The following is a 17,431-nucleotide window of genomic DNA, read 5'->3' as shown; positions in this document are numbered from 1 at the left end:
AAAAAAAAAATGTGCACAGTATTTTCATAGGCTACTAAGTTGTCAGGACATAGAGAAAAAATGAAGTCATTTGGACCTAACTACTTAATAAATCAAACTCAGGTTTGGACTAGGGTCTGTGCAACAATTATTGAGACACTAAGGGTACTGTGATCTGAGAAAGTTTGGGAACCTCTGCCTTAGCGTTCAACCAGTCCAATTAGTCTAGATACCTATTTAGTGACACTAAAAATGATGTTTGAATAAATAATTTAAACCATAGTAAAGCAAAACATATTGTAGTTTATAACCAACTGCCCTCACTGGGGGAAATGACAAATTATGCTAAAAAGTCAATAGTTGAGTTAAGGATGGAGTTAATGAGCATTATATTAATATTCAATTTTCCTTTTGCTATTTTTCTTATCCAGTTTAAAGTAAAATAAAGTACTATCTCCACTACCCCTTCCATTTAGATGGTACTGTGGCGGGTTTCTATTAGCACTTAATTTTACTTAAGAATTTTGTTGGGGGACAGATCATCACAGAGTGAAGTGACATGATATGAAGGGTATAGGGAAAGATAAGAACAAACCCTGGAGATGATGATATAGATGTAGATGTGTGGATATGGCAAACGTGGCATCTTAAAAAAAAGTCAGGAATTTTACAAAAACACTTAAAACTTATACCCATTTGGAGGATTCCCTTAGGGAACCTTTGTAAGCTTCTCCGGAGTCCCAGCTCCCAGTGTCAAAAGCACAACTTGCTGAGTTTAACCTGCATGCCAAAGCAGCTGTACGTTACATGCCACTGGCACAGAAATCATTAATTCCCTGAACTAGAGGGCTTCCTGACCTAAGGTGAACAGTTGGGTAGGAGAAGAGACAGACCAGCTACCAGCTCAAGAAGAGCATCTTACATATAGAAGTTGATCCTGTGTTTATCTTTATTTAATATCAAAGGGAGAGGAATGGAAGCTCACTATATGCATGTGTGTGTGTGTGTGTGTGTGTGTGTGTGTGTGTGTGTGTATCATTAAATGCTCACATCAATCCTTGAAGGTAGAAATTATCATCATGACTTTACCACTGAGTAGAGATTAAAGAATTTACCCTAAAGGACAGATGTTAGGCAAGACCAATTTAGAAATCCACTTTTTCAATACTGACCAAAATCATCTTCAACAAATACTTTTGAGCCTTGTGCTTAGGGAAGCAATTATACATAAGTTGGAAAAGGAGACTGCATAGACTATGGAAGGCCTGGAATGCTGAAGTTAATTGTTGGAGGTTTATTTGTAATCAGCAGTAAGCTGAGACAGTGCAGATGTTTCTTAGCTGGAGAATGGATAAACAATCTGTGGTACATCCCACTTAATGAAATACTCAGTGATAAAAAGGAACAAAGTACCCTTCTACACAGCAACATGAATGAATCTCAAATGCATTTTTCTATGTGAAAGAAGCCAGATTCAAGGGCTACATACTGTATGATTTAATTTGTATGACATTCTTATAAAGCAAAATTCTAGGGACAAAAAGAAAAATGATCAGTGGTTGCCCAAGACTTGTTGCTTAAAGAAGGGGTGACTACAAAGAAGCAGGGGGGACTTTTGTGGGTGATGACACTGTTCTACATACTGATCATGCTTACAGACTGTATATCAAAACGCTACGAGCTGTATGCTGAAAAGGATGGATTTTACTCTAGGTAAATTGTACATGAATAAAAAATGGAAAATGATTTTTAAAACCAATGGCTTGACAATGATATTGGCTTCAGAAACTATCAGTAAACTAAACATGAACCATATCAGCTATTTACTAATGCAGTACAGTCTGGGAGTTCTGGATAACCTAGCACAGGATTTTAGAAAAGGCTTCACGTGGTCTGTGATTCCTATCGAGAAAACAAAGCCAGTAACTGGATAAAACATGGCTGATTTCCAGCATTCTGTTGTGCGTGCGCTAAGTCCGAGTCACCTCAGTGAAGACTGATGAGCTGCTCGTATTAATTATGCTTTCTGTTTCTTACACATACCTCTTGCTGTCATTCTAACATAGGAGCCTTAATTTAATGCGCATGTAGGATCACTATTTTTCTATGGCAACAAAGACAACTACAGAAAAAATTATATCTGAAGTGCTCCTCTTAATGTTTATAAAATTGTTGCATTCAGAAAAAAATTTTAAAGGGCATGTTGTAAAAAAGAAATCTGAAATTATCTGAGGAGAAACTGAAGGCATCTCTCCTATAAAAATCAAAGTAGAATTTTTTTAAATAAATGGAGACCTGTGATTCATTCACTTATTATCATACTGTCTGTATCTGCATTATATAAATATAATGTATTTTTATGCAGTACATAAATATAATGCATTTTATATAATACATAAATATAATATATTTGATGCATTATATATAATGTATTGATGCATTAGAGAAATATAATGTATTCTGATACAAATATATAAATATAACTTATCAAAAATATAAATATAATATATAAAATACAAATGTATAAATATAATGGATCAAAAATAGAAAAATTACTCTGCCGTTTCATTTATATGTTCGGGCAGATATTAGTCATGTTACCTTTTTGTTCACTTCAACTCTAATTAGCTGATAAAAAGGTCACTTGTAATCAAAAAGTGAAATCAACTGAACTGTTGAAGACTGAGTGAATAGAAGTGTTTAATGGCCGGAAGAAAAGAAACTGGACTGTGGAGGGGGAGAAACAGTGCACAGACAAGAAGCTGTCTCTCTCCTCACTCGGCCTCCCTTCCAGGCTCCCTGCTCACTTCCTGCGGCACTGGGAATGCTGGCGGGCCCAGCCTAGGCTGAGGAATTCACCAGAGACAATCCGCTTCCTATCCACTCCCTGCTCAAGGCTCCCTCTCCTGCTCAGCTTTCTTTAAGGAGAGCCTCCCGCGGGGTCGGGGGGGGGGGGCGGGGCTGGGGGCGGGGCTAGGGGGCATAGTGCAGTGGTAGAGCACATGCTCAGCATGCATGAGGTCCTAGGTTCAATCCCCACTACCCCCATTAAAAGCGAAATAAATAAACAAACCTCATTACCCTCCCCCAAAATAGATAAATAAAAATAAATTATACAGAAAAAAAAAATAAAGAAGAGCCTCTCAGAAATACAGAGACCCAGAAAACCCTTCTAAGCACACTTAAGATAATTGGCGAAGGTCTGACGGGAGAGACGTCCTGCTTGCCAACACCAGCATCAACAGAAGGGGCTCTTTAGTTTGTCGTCTTATGAACCTCTTTGCTGCACGGACGACGTTGTTACCTTCCTTCTTCAAATCCCCCACAGTTCCTTAATTTTTCAAAAATTTTTCTTATCTTCTATAACGCTGAACTCTCTTAGTTCATCTCCTACCTATTTGATTGGTCCTTCTTTGTCTCCTTTTGTGAGTTCTTCTTAAATGCTGGGTTCTTCCCTCAATCAGTGGTGTTCCCTGTGATTTTATTCATCCATTCATTCATTCCATTTAAGAACTATTTATTGAACGCCCGTTATGTATTAGGCACTGGAAATACAGCAGTCAGTCCACATTGGTCTTAATAAGAGACAGTATAAAAGACAAATACACTGATATTAGAACCGTTCTGAATAGCACACCCATTCTTCCTGCAGTCACCACCCACTCTTGTAGTGGCAGCCATCGTTTCTGTGGTGATGGTTCTCACATACTCTATCACCAGCGTGGACTCAGAGTTACCAACCCACTGAACCACTACACAGAGCATAGTGGCTTAGAGTGCAGACCGTGGAGCTGCTCTGACTATGCTCAGATTCTGATTCTTCTCCTCACTCAGTACTTGGCCTTAACTGCTCTGTGCCTCCGTTCCCCTGTGTGTTAAAGTGGGGTGACGGTAACGCTCACCTGACTTGGTTGTTCTGAAGACTAAGGGACTTAGTTGATATAAAAATTATAAAGCAGTGAAAATTCAATAAATGTAAATTATTTTCACTCTAATTATTATTATCAGCAATTGAATGTCACAAATGAACTTCAGACTCACAGGGTCTGCCATCAGATTTGCTATGTCCATTGTTCAATCCAGTCACCGACTTTAGAAACCCCGGAGTCAGCTCTGTCTCTTTCTGTCCCCTGTCCCCACACATTCAATCATTTCCCAGGTCCTGCCACAATTACCTCCTATTTCTGTGGCTCAGGACTTCGTCACCTCTTCCTGGACCTGCTTCCTCTTTCCTTCTCCCTAACTCAGCATCAGAGGAATTGGGTAATGTGTCTTCACTTCATTAACATCCCAAACACTGGGGGCCAGGCTGACCAACTCAGCGGGCAGGCGTTTTGGTTTGGCCAGCGCTATTGAAAAATAAATTTTACTCTGAATGTCATCATGAGGGGCATACACTCCCTAGGTTCAGACTCAACCTCCTCTATTCATTATGGTTTTACATGACTTTACAGCACATGTTTGTTCTGGTGCCCAAGGCAGTTGAGTTTCTGACCTCCAACATGAAAGTCTGTGGACCCATTCCTTAACATACCAGCCTTTCAGATCCGGACCCTCCCACCCACGAGACCTTCCCCTCCCACCACGCGTGCTCTCACTGCTTATGCTCCTGACCCTCCTCCCCTCCCCGCCTTTGTTCTTGCCCTCGTCTCTGCCGGTCTTGTCCTCCCAACTCTGCTTGTTGACACTGTAGAATTTCAAGATCCTTCAAGATCTTTTTCAAATTTCTCCACCCACATTAGGCCATTCTGCACCCACCTAATTTGGCAGCCATCGACCACTCATGCGATTAGCAATTTTACTCACAGAGTATTTGGCAAAGATCTATGGACAGTGGTGGCCCAGATCCGAGGAGAACCATCTCCCTTTAGCATCCTGAGAGGCTTCTAGAGCTACATGAACAGGGAGGAGATGAGAACCAATGGGGCTGGGAGTAGAGTTGTAACATTTCATTTTCTTTTGTTTTTTGGAATACTGTTGATTGATTGATTGATTGTGGAGGGGAGGAGGAATTAGATCTATTTATTTATTTACTTTTAGAGGAGGAACCGGGGATTGAACCCAGGACCTCATGCATGCTAAGCATGCACTCTAACACTTGAGTTCTACCCTCCCCTCAACATTTCATTTTAAAAGCTGGGTAGCTCCAGCCCCGGGTGACTCCACAGCTGTGCTGTCTATAAAGGGTCCCAGTGCTGCTTGTGATGGCATCACTGAGGAGAGAGAATCTCCAGAGCGTATGCTCAGAGATGCCAAGGAATGACTCAGGAAGAAGGGAACAGACAGAGAGCAAAACATTTCTCTACAACAAGAGGGAATCCTTGTTTTCTGGAAATTTTTCAGAGTTTTTCTGTACCTCAAGGTCACTCTCAAAGCAAACTGGATACTAAAAGAGTTTTTCAAACAATACAATTCAGCCCACTAAGTTCCATCCACTTGCCTCTTCTTCCCACGATGGGGATAGCTGGGCTCAAAAAAAAAAAAAAAAAAGAGTAGCATGAGATTTCTACATTTGGTGGGTTTTTTTACAAAAGATTTTCTCTCCTTCTCCAGTTTCCCTAAGGATTTCATCTCTGCATGAGTAAGAAGAAGGCAAATGGGTGAGATTCACATTGCTGTTAATATACTCATACATCCATGGGGCCAGGTGTTTACTGTACAAACCTGAAAGGCAGGTGTAGTCGCTCAGGCCTGGCCCCAGCATTTTGTCAAAAGAGAATAGACTGTTGGAGGGTTTGAAAGGGAATGAAACGCAATGAACGGAAAATGGCAGGGTCTCAGTTTCCTCGCTGCTCATTAGGCTGAGACAACAGAAAACAGAAATGGTAGGAGGAGCTGTGGTGGCATTTTGGAATCATGTTCAACCCTTATAAAGAAGCAGAATAAAATTGAAGTAGTCCCAAAAAATAACTGAAATGTATTTCCAATTTGTTTCATCCCATTCCACTCTCAGCTCCATTCTCTTCAGATTCCTTCCGCTAGTGATGGAGTTGTTAAGTATCTTGATTGTGGTGGTGGTTCCATAGGTGTATACATCTATCAAAATTCATCAAATTGTACACCTGAAATATGTGTAGTTTATTGTATAGAAATTATACCACAATAAGGTTGTTTTAAAAATTTTTTAATATTCATAAACAAAACAAAACAAAACCAACATTCTCTGGTTACTGTAGTTAAGACTTTATCTATTGATTTCCCTTTGACTAGATAAAGCCAAAAAATTGATGTATGAATTCCTTACAGCCAAAAGTCAAAGATGCCAAATGAATAATGGTTCTTTAGAAAGTTTTCACACCCTTATAAAAGATGAAGCACTGATGGAAAGAAGAGAGGGAGGGAGGGAAAAAGCAACACCCCTTACTTCATCCTACTGTCAACTGAAAAAAAATGCACAACCTAAAAGTTGAAAATTACGTTTTATTCAGCAGACATGCTAAGCCCGAGAGACAGGCTCTCAGATCGCTCTGAGACTGTCCTGAAGAAGTAAGGGAGGAGCCAGCATTTATAAGAGTTTTACAGAAACAAACCAGGTAGTTGAACATCAAAAGTTTTCTGCTAATTAAAGAAAAAAACAAATATCTCAAGTTAATGAATTTAGCACTTTTCTATGTATGGGAAGATGAAAGAATCTGAAATCATTTCTTTGATATGCATCTTAACAATCCAGAGCCAGTATCCTATTTTTCTCCATCCTGAATCCCCTTGGGGTGCACAGTCGGGGCAACTGTAGACAAGAAATTGATGTTTGAACTCCTTACGGCCAAAAGTCAAAGATGCCAAATGAATAGTGGTACTTTGGCAAGTAACATCCTTTGTTTACTGATGTGGAAGGTCACATTCTCCATCCACACTATGAAGGAACCCAGTGAAGTACCTGCACAGTGTTACTGGGCAAAGGAGCCAGGGCTGAAATCACAGGGCATTATTCTATGATCTTGCAAGTTACTTCCCCCTGGGGGACCTCAGTTCCCTTAATTTTGAAATAAGGTTGAACTAGCTGTTCTCTAAAGTTCTTACATTCTTTTCTTGTCACCTTGTCGTATTCCCTCTGGCAAGCATTTTTATTCCCACTTGGTAACGGAGAAAATAAGACATTGGGAAGTTAAGTGGTAAAACCACCCACCCACCGTGAAGTGTAAGGGGCCAGAGAGCACGTTTCTGAGCAGGGGGCTGTCTTTGAGCTGCTGGGATTCAGTTCTTTATTTTTCATCGCTAAGAACAAAAATTTCACCTTGAGGGCAGAACAAAATGAAATTAGAGCTCCTAATAATTAAATTCCCTGCAGTAACTCTGAATATAAATCAGCAGCTAGCTGGATGCATGAGAGTTGCTCACAGTTGCAGGTTCTTTTGTCTTTGTCAAGAAAATTAAAGAAATACTAGTTCATATTTCTGTAAAATCATGAGAACAACAAACCAGACATCCATAAATGATAGATTAAGCTGTGGTTAGGCTGAGTGGTCTTAATTATTCTGAACTATTACAGCAAAGAATGATGCTAATTCTGCTGACAAGAGCATCCATCAGGCACCTGCTTTGGCTTCTGTGTCACCAATAAAACCCACTAAACCAAGCGTGTCTGCCGCTATGTGGCCTCTCATGGCCTGAGTAGAAAGGGTTTCTTTTTTTTTTTGCCCTCACTGCATTGCCTTTCGTAACTGCCTTCCACTAATTTTCAGAAAATAAAGAAAAATGTTTTTCTGGTATAATACCATTTCCCCTAATTCTTATTTTGCTGTGAAATGAGACTACTCATGGAAAGAGAAACTCCAGGGCACAAAAAAGAGTGCACACACGGAAACAGTAAGATTTAACCCTCACCCGAGGAACTTCTTGGTTGCCCTTTGTAAGGAATTCTTCCTTGAAGATGAAATATTAAACTAATCATTGAGTTTCCCTGCTCACAAGCTGTGTGTTTGGACAAGTCCCTTAATCTCTCCAAGCCTCAGTTTCCTTACCTGTGCAATGGGTTGCTATGAGGTTTTAATGAATGCAGACTTGTAACAGCATTTAGAACAGTGCTGGTGCACAGTAAGCACGCTAATAAACTAGCACCACTTCGGTTTTTATTTCTCCCTAAGCAGTAAGTTAGAGCATCTAATGGATTGTTTCAAACCCAAACATTTCAGAAAAAAAAAATTTTTTTTTCCAAATTCACAAATGAAAAAGAATTAGAACCTGTGGGAAAAAAACCAGTAAATGAGGAACCCGTAGAGCCAAAGTTTGTGCTGCTTACATTGTTAAAATACAAATAAAATCTACTCTTTGGATCCTAAAAAAAAGAGAAGAAAAAGAAAGAAAGAAGCACCTCAGTGCAGCTCCCATAATGTCCTAATGCAAAAGACATCACAGAACCGTTGATGTAACTCAAGCTGTAAATAAAATCATTACCTGTAGGATAGCTTCCGGGCGGGGTACCCAGTGGAGGGAGTACCTCTCCTAGCTCATGGGTTGATCATTGACACAATGCCCACTTTGTGGAAAGGAGAGTCACCCCCTAAGACTAATTATCTTCTAAAGACTCATTAGCTGATAAATCTCCAGATTTTTCAAGACGATTTTATTCAGACGTTTGGACCACTGCATCAGTCATCAGCTGTGTGCTTGAACCGAACAGTCAGGGCAGCCCATCTCAGTGCCTCAGCTGGTCAGTCAAGCAGTCAGTCGATCAATTTAGCTTTTGGTTCCTTTGATAATCTAGACATAAAAGCTCTTCAGAGGCCCAGTCTTTATTCCCCTCATTGCCAGTATTTTAAGGTGTGTTCATAAACCTACCCTGAATTTTTGCTCCGATTGAAGAATTTGCCAAACAAAAGCCAGTTTCTTTTTGTCCATCTTCAGTTGATGCCAGCTTAACCCAAATATGTATATTTAGAAATGGGTTTGGGTCATTCTAAGATGGAGAGGAAGGTACAGAGAGGAAGTAAAATTCTCTTTACATGTCTAGAAGGCAAAGCTTGGCTTCTTCCATTGCCTTCAGAGTCTAAAGCTATAATGCAGTCACGGCAGAATAATGTCAGAGATTGTAGACAAAAGTACACAAAAAGCAGCTTACACAACAGAGAGAAAGGGACACTAAATCTTTGTTTAGAATAGAACCTTTGGAAATATTAGTCTCTGGAGAAAATCTAGGTAGGGCGCACAGAGAGACAGTGACCGCTTGCATGGCAATGATGATAAATGGTACATGAGGGCAGCCCCGGGGATGATAAATGCTGAGAATTTCATAAATAGGCTTCCCCTCTGTCTGATTATACCCAAAGGGACAAACATCATTAATAATTATGCTGCCATTAAAATACATTTCTGTTGTATTGCTTCCAGTTCTTCCATTAGCTTTTAAAGAATGGGTTCCTCAGATTTCCAGATTTAAATGTGCGATGGTACACATTCCAACACAAGGTACGTAATAGATACAGAGACCAGAAGACAGAGCAATACTGAAATGTTTCAGGAGCACTACTTGCTTTAGGTTTTAGTGGTCAGAGCCTCCTCTCAAAATGCAGCCTTTCTTTATGCCCTTACTTAGAGCCATTTGTGCCTTCATTTGTTCATTCCCCCCCCCCCAAATTCTTCCTCCTTTGCTGCCTGGGCCACTTCCTGTTTCAGCCGAAACCGTGTTGACTAGCTAGTCCTCCCTGTGCAGTGTGACTTAGGGTGGAGGACCAGCAGCCAGCACACACGGAGTGCCGGGCACTGCGCGCGCTGCACTGAATTGTCTGTCCTCACGGCCCTGTGACGTGCACGTTCTGGGGAGAAGGAGGCTGCTGCCCTCCGACCAAAATCCAGCCTGCACGCTGGAGATGAGTTGCTTGTTACAAGGAGGAAAAGTGACAATGTGGCGACCCGCAGGATGTAAGGAAGCTGGTTTAGGAAGGACTTACTGTGGGGTTTTGGCTTGTGCAAGGTGATGTGGGGAAGGGCTAAGGAGGCAGGGCATTGCTCAGGATTGGATGCTGTTGCGAGTAGGGCAGCTTTATAATTCGATGTTTTAACAAATCTTATCTGTATGGGGGCGGGGGGATGAAGCCAGGCTGGAGACGTGATAGATAAAGAAGCAGCCGTCACCCGTATTAGCCAGAGTGGGGGCTCTATGGTCCTTTCTGTGGCTTGGACAGTGCTCCTGTTTTGTCTGTGTTCACACACAATTACAGAGAGGTCTTGTTTTCATCTCCATTGCTCCCTGGAGAGTCAACAGAGTGGCCTCATCTGATGCTAGTGTTCTGTGAAAACGTGTTTGACAGGAGATCCTGGGATGCAGCTCGAGTGCCAGGTCAGTTCCTAGAAATATCAAGGCCAAGCTGACAGTCCCATGTCTCAGCTACTTTTCTCTTCATCTTGGCGGCTTTAAGAAGTTGAAGAGCCAGTCCAAAGTCATACAGCTCTTGAGTTGAACAGCCATAATGTTAATACAACTCGATTTTAGTCCCTAAGCCCAAATCCTTAACAATGATTTGCTCTCATTTGATGTTTATGAAACATCTGTTTTAATCTTCCTGGATTTCCCAGGGGAATCCATCCAAGCTACAGATGAAAACTGCGAAGAGGTGGAGTGCCTCGCCCTCGGTGGAGTTAGTCTGTCTTCAGGGTCTGTTCTAGGAGAGGACTCGCTGTGTCCTGTTCGGTCACATGGCAAGGCCCTTCCCTCTCTCTCTCCCTTGTTCCTCCGCAGAGAAAAGCTCTAAGAGCTGCTACCTGACACCCTTCTAGACATCACATTTCACAAGGGCGCTTAACCAGATTCCTCACCTCATGCCATATTGCAGAGTGGTTGCTCTCTTTGTAGGTGGCAAGGCTGGAAGACCCCTGTCGACTTTATGAGCTCAGCCCCCTGCATGTTCAGAAAAAGAGACAAGGACTGAAATTGGGTGACTCGCCCAAGGCCCTATAATCTGGTTGGTGGAAGAGCTTAGACTTCAGTCCACATCTTTGGCCTCAGGTCATTTTTGTGTGTCTGTTTTTTTTCCTGATGATGGCCCCAGGCCAGGCCAGCCCCCTGGATGTCCCCTAACCTTGCCTGTGTCTGGCAGACAAGGAAACATGTCAGAGAGGGGCAGCTGCTTACTTATAGGGGAACCTGAGCCTCAGCTCTGCTGCCCCAACTCCCACCACCAGACAAAAAATCTACTTATAAAGTGAAACAGGTACAAAAGTTGAGAACCCTGAGATGATAAAGGCTTCCTTGGAGAAGAGAATGAGGCAGCACTGATTTAATCTGGGGAAAGGCCCAGAAGTGTGACGGTCAGATGCAGAGCCTAATGCTCCTGCCATCCTGTCAGCAGAGACTTCGCGAACAGCAAGCTGGACCCCGCACCAATCTGGAATGAGATCAGCAATCATTAGCAGTTACACTAGACAGTTAGGGGAAATCCCTGAGATTTGAAAACACATAGGAATGTGTGGGCTTCTCCCCTTGCCAGGGGTCCAAATGCCCTGCTCCCCAGTGCCCTCGTCCTGTCTCCACACCCAGGCAGAGGGACCTTTCCAGTCCACAGCCTGTCCACGCCCCACTGCATCATCACCTGCCTCCCCAGGACCTTCAGCGCAAACGTCAAGCTGCCTATCCCAGCACAAAGCCCCCTGGGAATCTGGCAGACCTGTCCCACCAGTTTTACTCTCTGCCATCAGACAGGAATGTTTACACGCTCACATACACATACACATTCTCCCCATCTCCCTCAGCTTCAGCCACTCAGCTCTGATTCTGTCCCACCAGACTCAGCACCTTTGCATACACCTGACACACCCTCCCCACTGTAGCTCCTCCCACTTTCTTAACCTCTAATTGCCCATAGTTTCTGTGTCCATTCAAGTCTCAGAATCTAAGAGCAGTCCTTGCACAGCTGCACAGTAATGTATGTACAAGGATGCTCGTTGCTTTATATTTTGTATCAGAGAAAAAATAGGGACAAGTCCATCAGCAGGTTGAATAACTTGTGTCCATCTATTCTGTGCCCACTATGGAGCTGGTAAAAATGATGCCAGGCGGCTGTAGATAACTATGGGAAGATCTCCATGGAGTGCTGTACTGGGAGTCCTAATGGGCAAAGAGATACGGGTCCCTACACAGGGGGTGACCTCTCCTGTAATCCTGAGTAGAGTCTTGAGTAGGGGGCTGGAGGAAGGGAAGGGAAGGGAACTTAATATCAAGGTATCTCTGCCAGATTCCTTACTTGGTGTTCAGATCATGAGGCATGTATATTCATGCTGTTCTTTTAAGACCAAAATTTCACTTTTTCACTTTCATTGACTAAATTAGAAATCTGTAATTTTTTACAAAGTGACACTGGACTTGAAGCCAGTATTGCTATGTTCCTGGGTGTATTTGATCAAGGGTCAGAAAACCTTCATTCAAATTCTTAATCTACCCCGGACTAAATCTCTCACTTGAGAAAACTTACCTGTGTAAGACTTACTTTCCTCATCAGTGCATTGAAGGAGGTAGACAAAATCATCTCTACAATTTGTTACAAGATTCTTTTCTTCTCTTTTCTTTTTTTTTGAAGTATAGTCAGTTACAATGGGTCAATTTCTGGTGTACAAAGAGAAAGAAAAATACCACATGATATCACTCATACGTGGAATCTTAAAAAAAAAAGGAAAAAAGGACACTAATGAACTCATCTACGAAACAGAAACAGAATCACAGACAAAGCAAGATTCCTTTGGTCTCTTTCTTTTGAGGCTTGTGCAATGCTAATAAGAATAAAAATTGCTAACATATTTTTAGTGGCTACCATGTGATAGGTACTATTGTAAGCCCCTAAAATGTATTAACCATGTCATATATCATAGCAACTGCATGAAATAAATACTATTGTCTCCTTTTCATGGAAGAGGAAAATGATGCCTCTTGGGAAAATCTTGCCCCAAATCACACACCTAGAAAGCCAGTTGTAAAGCTGGAACCTAATTCCGACTCCAGACTCCATGGTCTAAACCATTCTGTTATACTGCAGCTAAAAGTCAATCTTTATATTGCTTCATGATTTAAGGATTCATACCCAAAAATGTAATGTTAAAGGAAAGAATCTGAAAAGCTGGTATTAAAAGTGTAGGTAAGTATGGACAGATTATAAGAGCTCAAATGCAAAACTCAAGCAAAAGTTCTGCTTAAATATTTAAGCATTTTAATAACACCTCACTTCTGTATACCATAATGTGACTCTATCTACGTACTTAGAGATATAAACATACAGAGATGTATCCATATATATAGCTGTTATCGTGTAACAACTACAAGATAAAAAGTCACTGCTACTACGTTCTTGCACTTTTTTTCCCTCGGAGAATAACACTATCATATGTACATGGCATTGATGCTTTCAATTTTAATTTCAGATGAAAGAACTTGGTGTCATCTTCTACAACTGCAGCTGCCTGGTCCTAGATTTGCAAAGGATATTTGCTTTATATAGTTCATTGAAATTCAAGAGCAGAGTCCCACAGACCTGGTCCAAGAGGCTCTATGGGGTCTATGACAATGAAAAGAAATTGCAGCTTCAATTGAACGAAACCAAATCTCAAGCATTTGTGTCGGTGAGTTTTGCTCTCTTTCTCCTCCTCTTCCTTCCCCTCCTCCCTCCTTCCTCCGGAGTCCCTTTATTCAGTGCAAATGTTCGAGTGCGATCCTGTGCTGGGCAAAAATGAACCTGACAGATCAGCTGTGACACATCCCTTGAAGAGTTAAAGCAGAGCCACTCTTCCACTCAGTCATATGCTGTCCCTGCTGGTACTAACGACACCTGTTAGTAATCAGTCCTAGTTTCGGGTACTTTGCGTTATCTGATTTGATCCGCACAGTCACCCCTTGAGGCAGACCCAGGATTATGACTGAAGAAATGAAGATACTGAAGTTCATCTGCTAGCACAAAGAGCAAAGACCATCAGAGAGCAGGTGCCAGGAGGGACACCAGCACCGGGTCTTCTGATACCAGATCCTGTTTTTGATGCTGTTCGTCGGTGATTTTCAGATTGATTTTAGGAATAGAACCCTTTGATGAAACAAATCTGAGGGAACCCCAGTGCGTAAAATAGACCGAAGCAGAGCTGTTGTATTTGGTTGGGGCTGGAGGGCAAGAGGCCCATTCAGAAGGGCAGGGCACAGCATCCAGGCCTCGACCGCCCTGAAAATCACCACCTCGCACCCGCCCACCCCACTGCCCACACACCACAGCCATCCCCACAGTGTTGCTGAGAGTGGGCAGTGTAAACATCTGGGCCTGCAGCCCTGGTCCTCAGACTTTACTTACGAACCCAGTGGGGAACCTGTTTAAAATGCAAACTTAACAGTCCCCCCATCCCTCACCAGGATCTGATCCACAGGACCTGGGTGAGACCTTAGAATTTTGATTTGGATCAGGCTTCTGAGTTGGTCCTGATGCTCTGAGAGACTTCTCTAAACTCTACTCCCAAGTTAACATGGCAGCTTCCTCACTGTTGAGCCATGTGCTTCTATGCTGACAACTTATGTCACAGAAGAACTTTTCATAGGAGGGTGAATAGGAGACTTTTTGCCTATTAAAATGAAAGCACAGTCTGAAAATTTAGAACTGTGGCTGTAGAGAGGAAACTGAAGTTATTTGTCTTAAATCCATATAAATATGAATAACATAAAATAGACTACAGAAGATTTTCATCTAGTAGAACTAAAGAAAACTTTTTTTGGTATGTGTGGAGGTCAGTAATGCAGCGGCATATTGTATAGGGCATTTTACTAACAAAATTATTTCATGTAGTCAATTTTATTTTCTCTCAAGACAACCCTATAAGATAACAAAGCCAGATATTATTCTTAATTTGCAGATGAGTTGCAATAGTAAATTTGCCAAGGAACCCTTAATCCAGATGGCAACAAGGGACATTCACTCAACCAGGTCCAGTAGAACAGATGGAAGCAGCAAGAAATAGATGGGTTATGAGACAGTTTCAGTAATGGTTGCGTTTGGAATTTATGGTCTGAATCTCAGAGATGAGTGAATGTGGTCGTTGCATAAATTTAAATTCTGATCCTTAAAAAAGTGGGGGGGGTCCTCATTTGTTGATCCCAAAGTTAACGGAGAGGGCCCAGGCCTTTAATAAAGTCTGTGAAAATGCAAGGCCTTTCTTGTATTCTAGAGCAGATTTACAAAATTGCTTCTTATTAAATGGTCTGCCACAAAATAAATTGAACTGTTTTTTTTTTTTAACAGTCTTTCAGGTATAGTCATTGAAACCATGCAGTGCCTTTATTTTTTATTTTCATTTATTATTTTAAATTATTATTCTTAATGGCCTTTGAATTTTTTAAATTTCAGTTCAACTTTTGAATTTCAGTTCAAGAGGTATTAATTGAACACTATTTTTACAGGGGTATAAAATCTTACAAGTATAAAATAAAGTCAGAAAACTGCACCTGCTAGAATTGGTGTCGTTTGCTCAGAGCCCTTTGATCCCACCTTTGTTACAGCATTTACCACAGTTTTCTAACTCTTTGTTTATCAGTTATCTCTCCCACTATTTTATAACGCTCTGAAGGTCGTGTGCTATACTTTCTTCAGCACTGGGACTCCCCGCACCTCCCTCAGGGCTCCACAGAGCTGTAACAAATGTTCGATTCGTTCTATTAGTGTAATACCAATAAAAAGTTCCAGGATACATACAGTTTTCTGAGCATATGTGCTAAACAAATGCCAAGGAAATTTTATTTAAATTCAAAATATTTGTTGTAAAATGTCTTAAAATAGTATATTATATTTTTATAAGATGACAGTCCCAAGACTAAATTAACACAAAAGAATATACTTGAAAACCTTAAGAATTATTCCCAAAACTAGATTTTAGGTGATTAATAACTTAGCATGTTTAAATAGAAGTTTTAAGTTATGATATAGATGTGGGTTTTTTCTCATTTTCTCACGGGACACAAAGAGGCAGTTGACTTTAACCATGTGATCTTTAGTAACTCAGGGCCAGATCATTTCACTTTTCTTACATTCCCCATTGAAATCAGAAGACAGAACAGTGGGCTGAGTTTTTGTCCTTTCTTGTAGAGTTCTTTTTAGAGCTGTTGAGATCATGCATTTGATTTCCAAGATAAAAACTGGTTAGTTCAAGATCTGCTTTTATTGATCTGGGTGCTAGATGGATATCATTTCTTTTTTTTTTTTTTTTAATTAAGTTTGTTTGTTTATCTTTATTTATTTTTCATTGTTTTTAGAAGAGGTACTGGGGATTGAACCCAGGACCTCGTGCGTGCTAAGCACTTGCTCTACCATCTGAGCTATACCCACTCCCCTCTTATTTATTATTTAGTTCATTCACCCATCAGTCATGTAAACTGAGATTTGTTTAGTGAGTGAGGATCGACATTGAATAGGACTTCGGGCTGCTCTAGAAAATATAATTATATGTCTCTTTAGAATCTCTGCTTATATTTTAATTACATTCTAATAGCTTTATTGAGATATAACTTACTACCATGAAATTCATCTTTTTAAAGCATACAATTCAGTGGGTTTTAGTATAGTCACAGAATTTTACAGTCATCTCCACCTTCTAATTCCAGAATATTTTCATCACCACCAAGGAAAAAGCTATACCCATTGGTAGTTACTCTCCATTTTCCCCTTCCCTCAGCACTCATTTACTTTCTGTCTCAAAGGATTTGCCTTTTTCTAGACGCTTCATATAAATGAAGTAATACAATATGCAGTTTTTCATAACTGACTTTTTTCACTTAGTATATTGTTTTCAAAGTGCATGAATCAGTACTTTTTCCTTTTTATGGCCAAATAATATTCTATTGTGTGGGTATATCATATTTTGTTTATCCGTCCATCAGTTGGTGGACATTTGGGTATTTTTAGCATTTGGCTACTGTGAATAGTGCTATGAACCTTCAGGTACAAACTTTTTATTTGAGCACCTGTTTTCAGTTCTTTTGAGTTTATATTTAGGAATGGGACTGCTCGGTTCTGTGGTAACTCTGTGTTAAATATTTTGAGACAGTGACAAACTTTTCAAAATTGGCTGCACCACTTTTACATTTCCATCAGCAATAAATGAGGGTTTCAGTTTCTCTATGTCTTTGTCAATACTTGTAATTTTCTGTTTTATTTTAGCCCTCCTAGTGGGTGTGAAATGCATCTTGTGGTTTTGATTTGTATACTTCAATGACTTATTGGCCATTCATTTATCTTTTCAGAGAATTATCCATCAAATCCTTTGCCCATTTTTCAAATAGATTACTTGGTTTTTTGTTATTGAGTTGTAAGAGTCCTTTATACATTCCAGAGAATGTATGTGATTTGCAAATATTTTCTCCCATTCTGTGGGTTGCCTTTTTATGTTTAACTACGTTTTAGTGTATATATTCTAGGGATGGAGAATAGACTTTTTTTAAAAGCTAGGAAACTGAAATAAGTCTCAAAACCCTGCTGAAGCAAGTATTTAATGAATATGCAAACAA

At 40.7% G+C, this 17,431-nt stretch overlaps 1 protein-coding gene across 3 annotated transcripts in view; it reads left to right on the top strand.

Annotated features, from left to right (window-relative positions):
- Positions 1 to 17,431, top strand: part of PLD5 (phospholipase D family member 5) — a 221,847-nt gene that overhangs the window by 173,569 nt on the left and 30,847 nt on the right. For all 3 annotated transcript variants that reach the window (XM_072948246.1, XM_006198799.4, XM_031690058.2), the window contains one exon: positions 13,324 to 13,521. In XM_072948246.1, the coding sequence (XP_072804347.1) occupies positions 13,324 to 13,521 (198 nt within the window). The remainder of the gene's footprint in view (positions 1 to 13,323; positions 13,522 to 17,431) is intronic.

The sequence above is a fragment of the Vicugna pacos genome, chromosome 23 (assembly GCF_048564905.1).
Source record: "Vicugna pacos chromosome 23, VicPac4, whole genome shotgun sequence".
In the NCBI taxonomy this organism is placed as follows: domain Eukaryota; kingdom Metazoa; phylum Chordata; class Mammalia; order Artiodactyla; family Camelidae; genus Vicugna; species Vicugna pacos.
The sequence above is the reverse complement of the archived record's forward strand: the minus strand, read 5'-3'. Positions and strand labels throughout refer to the sequence as shown.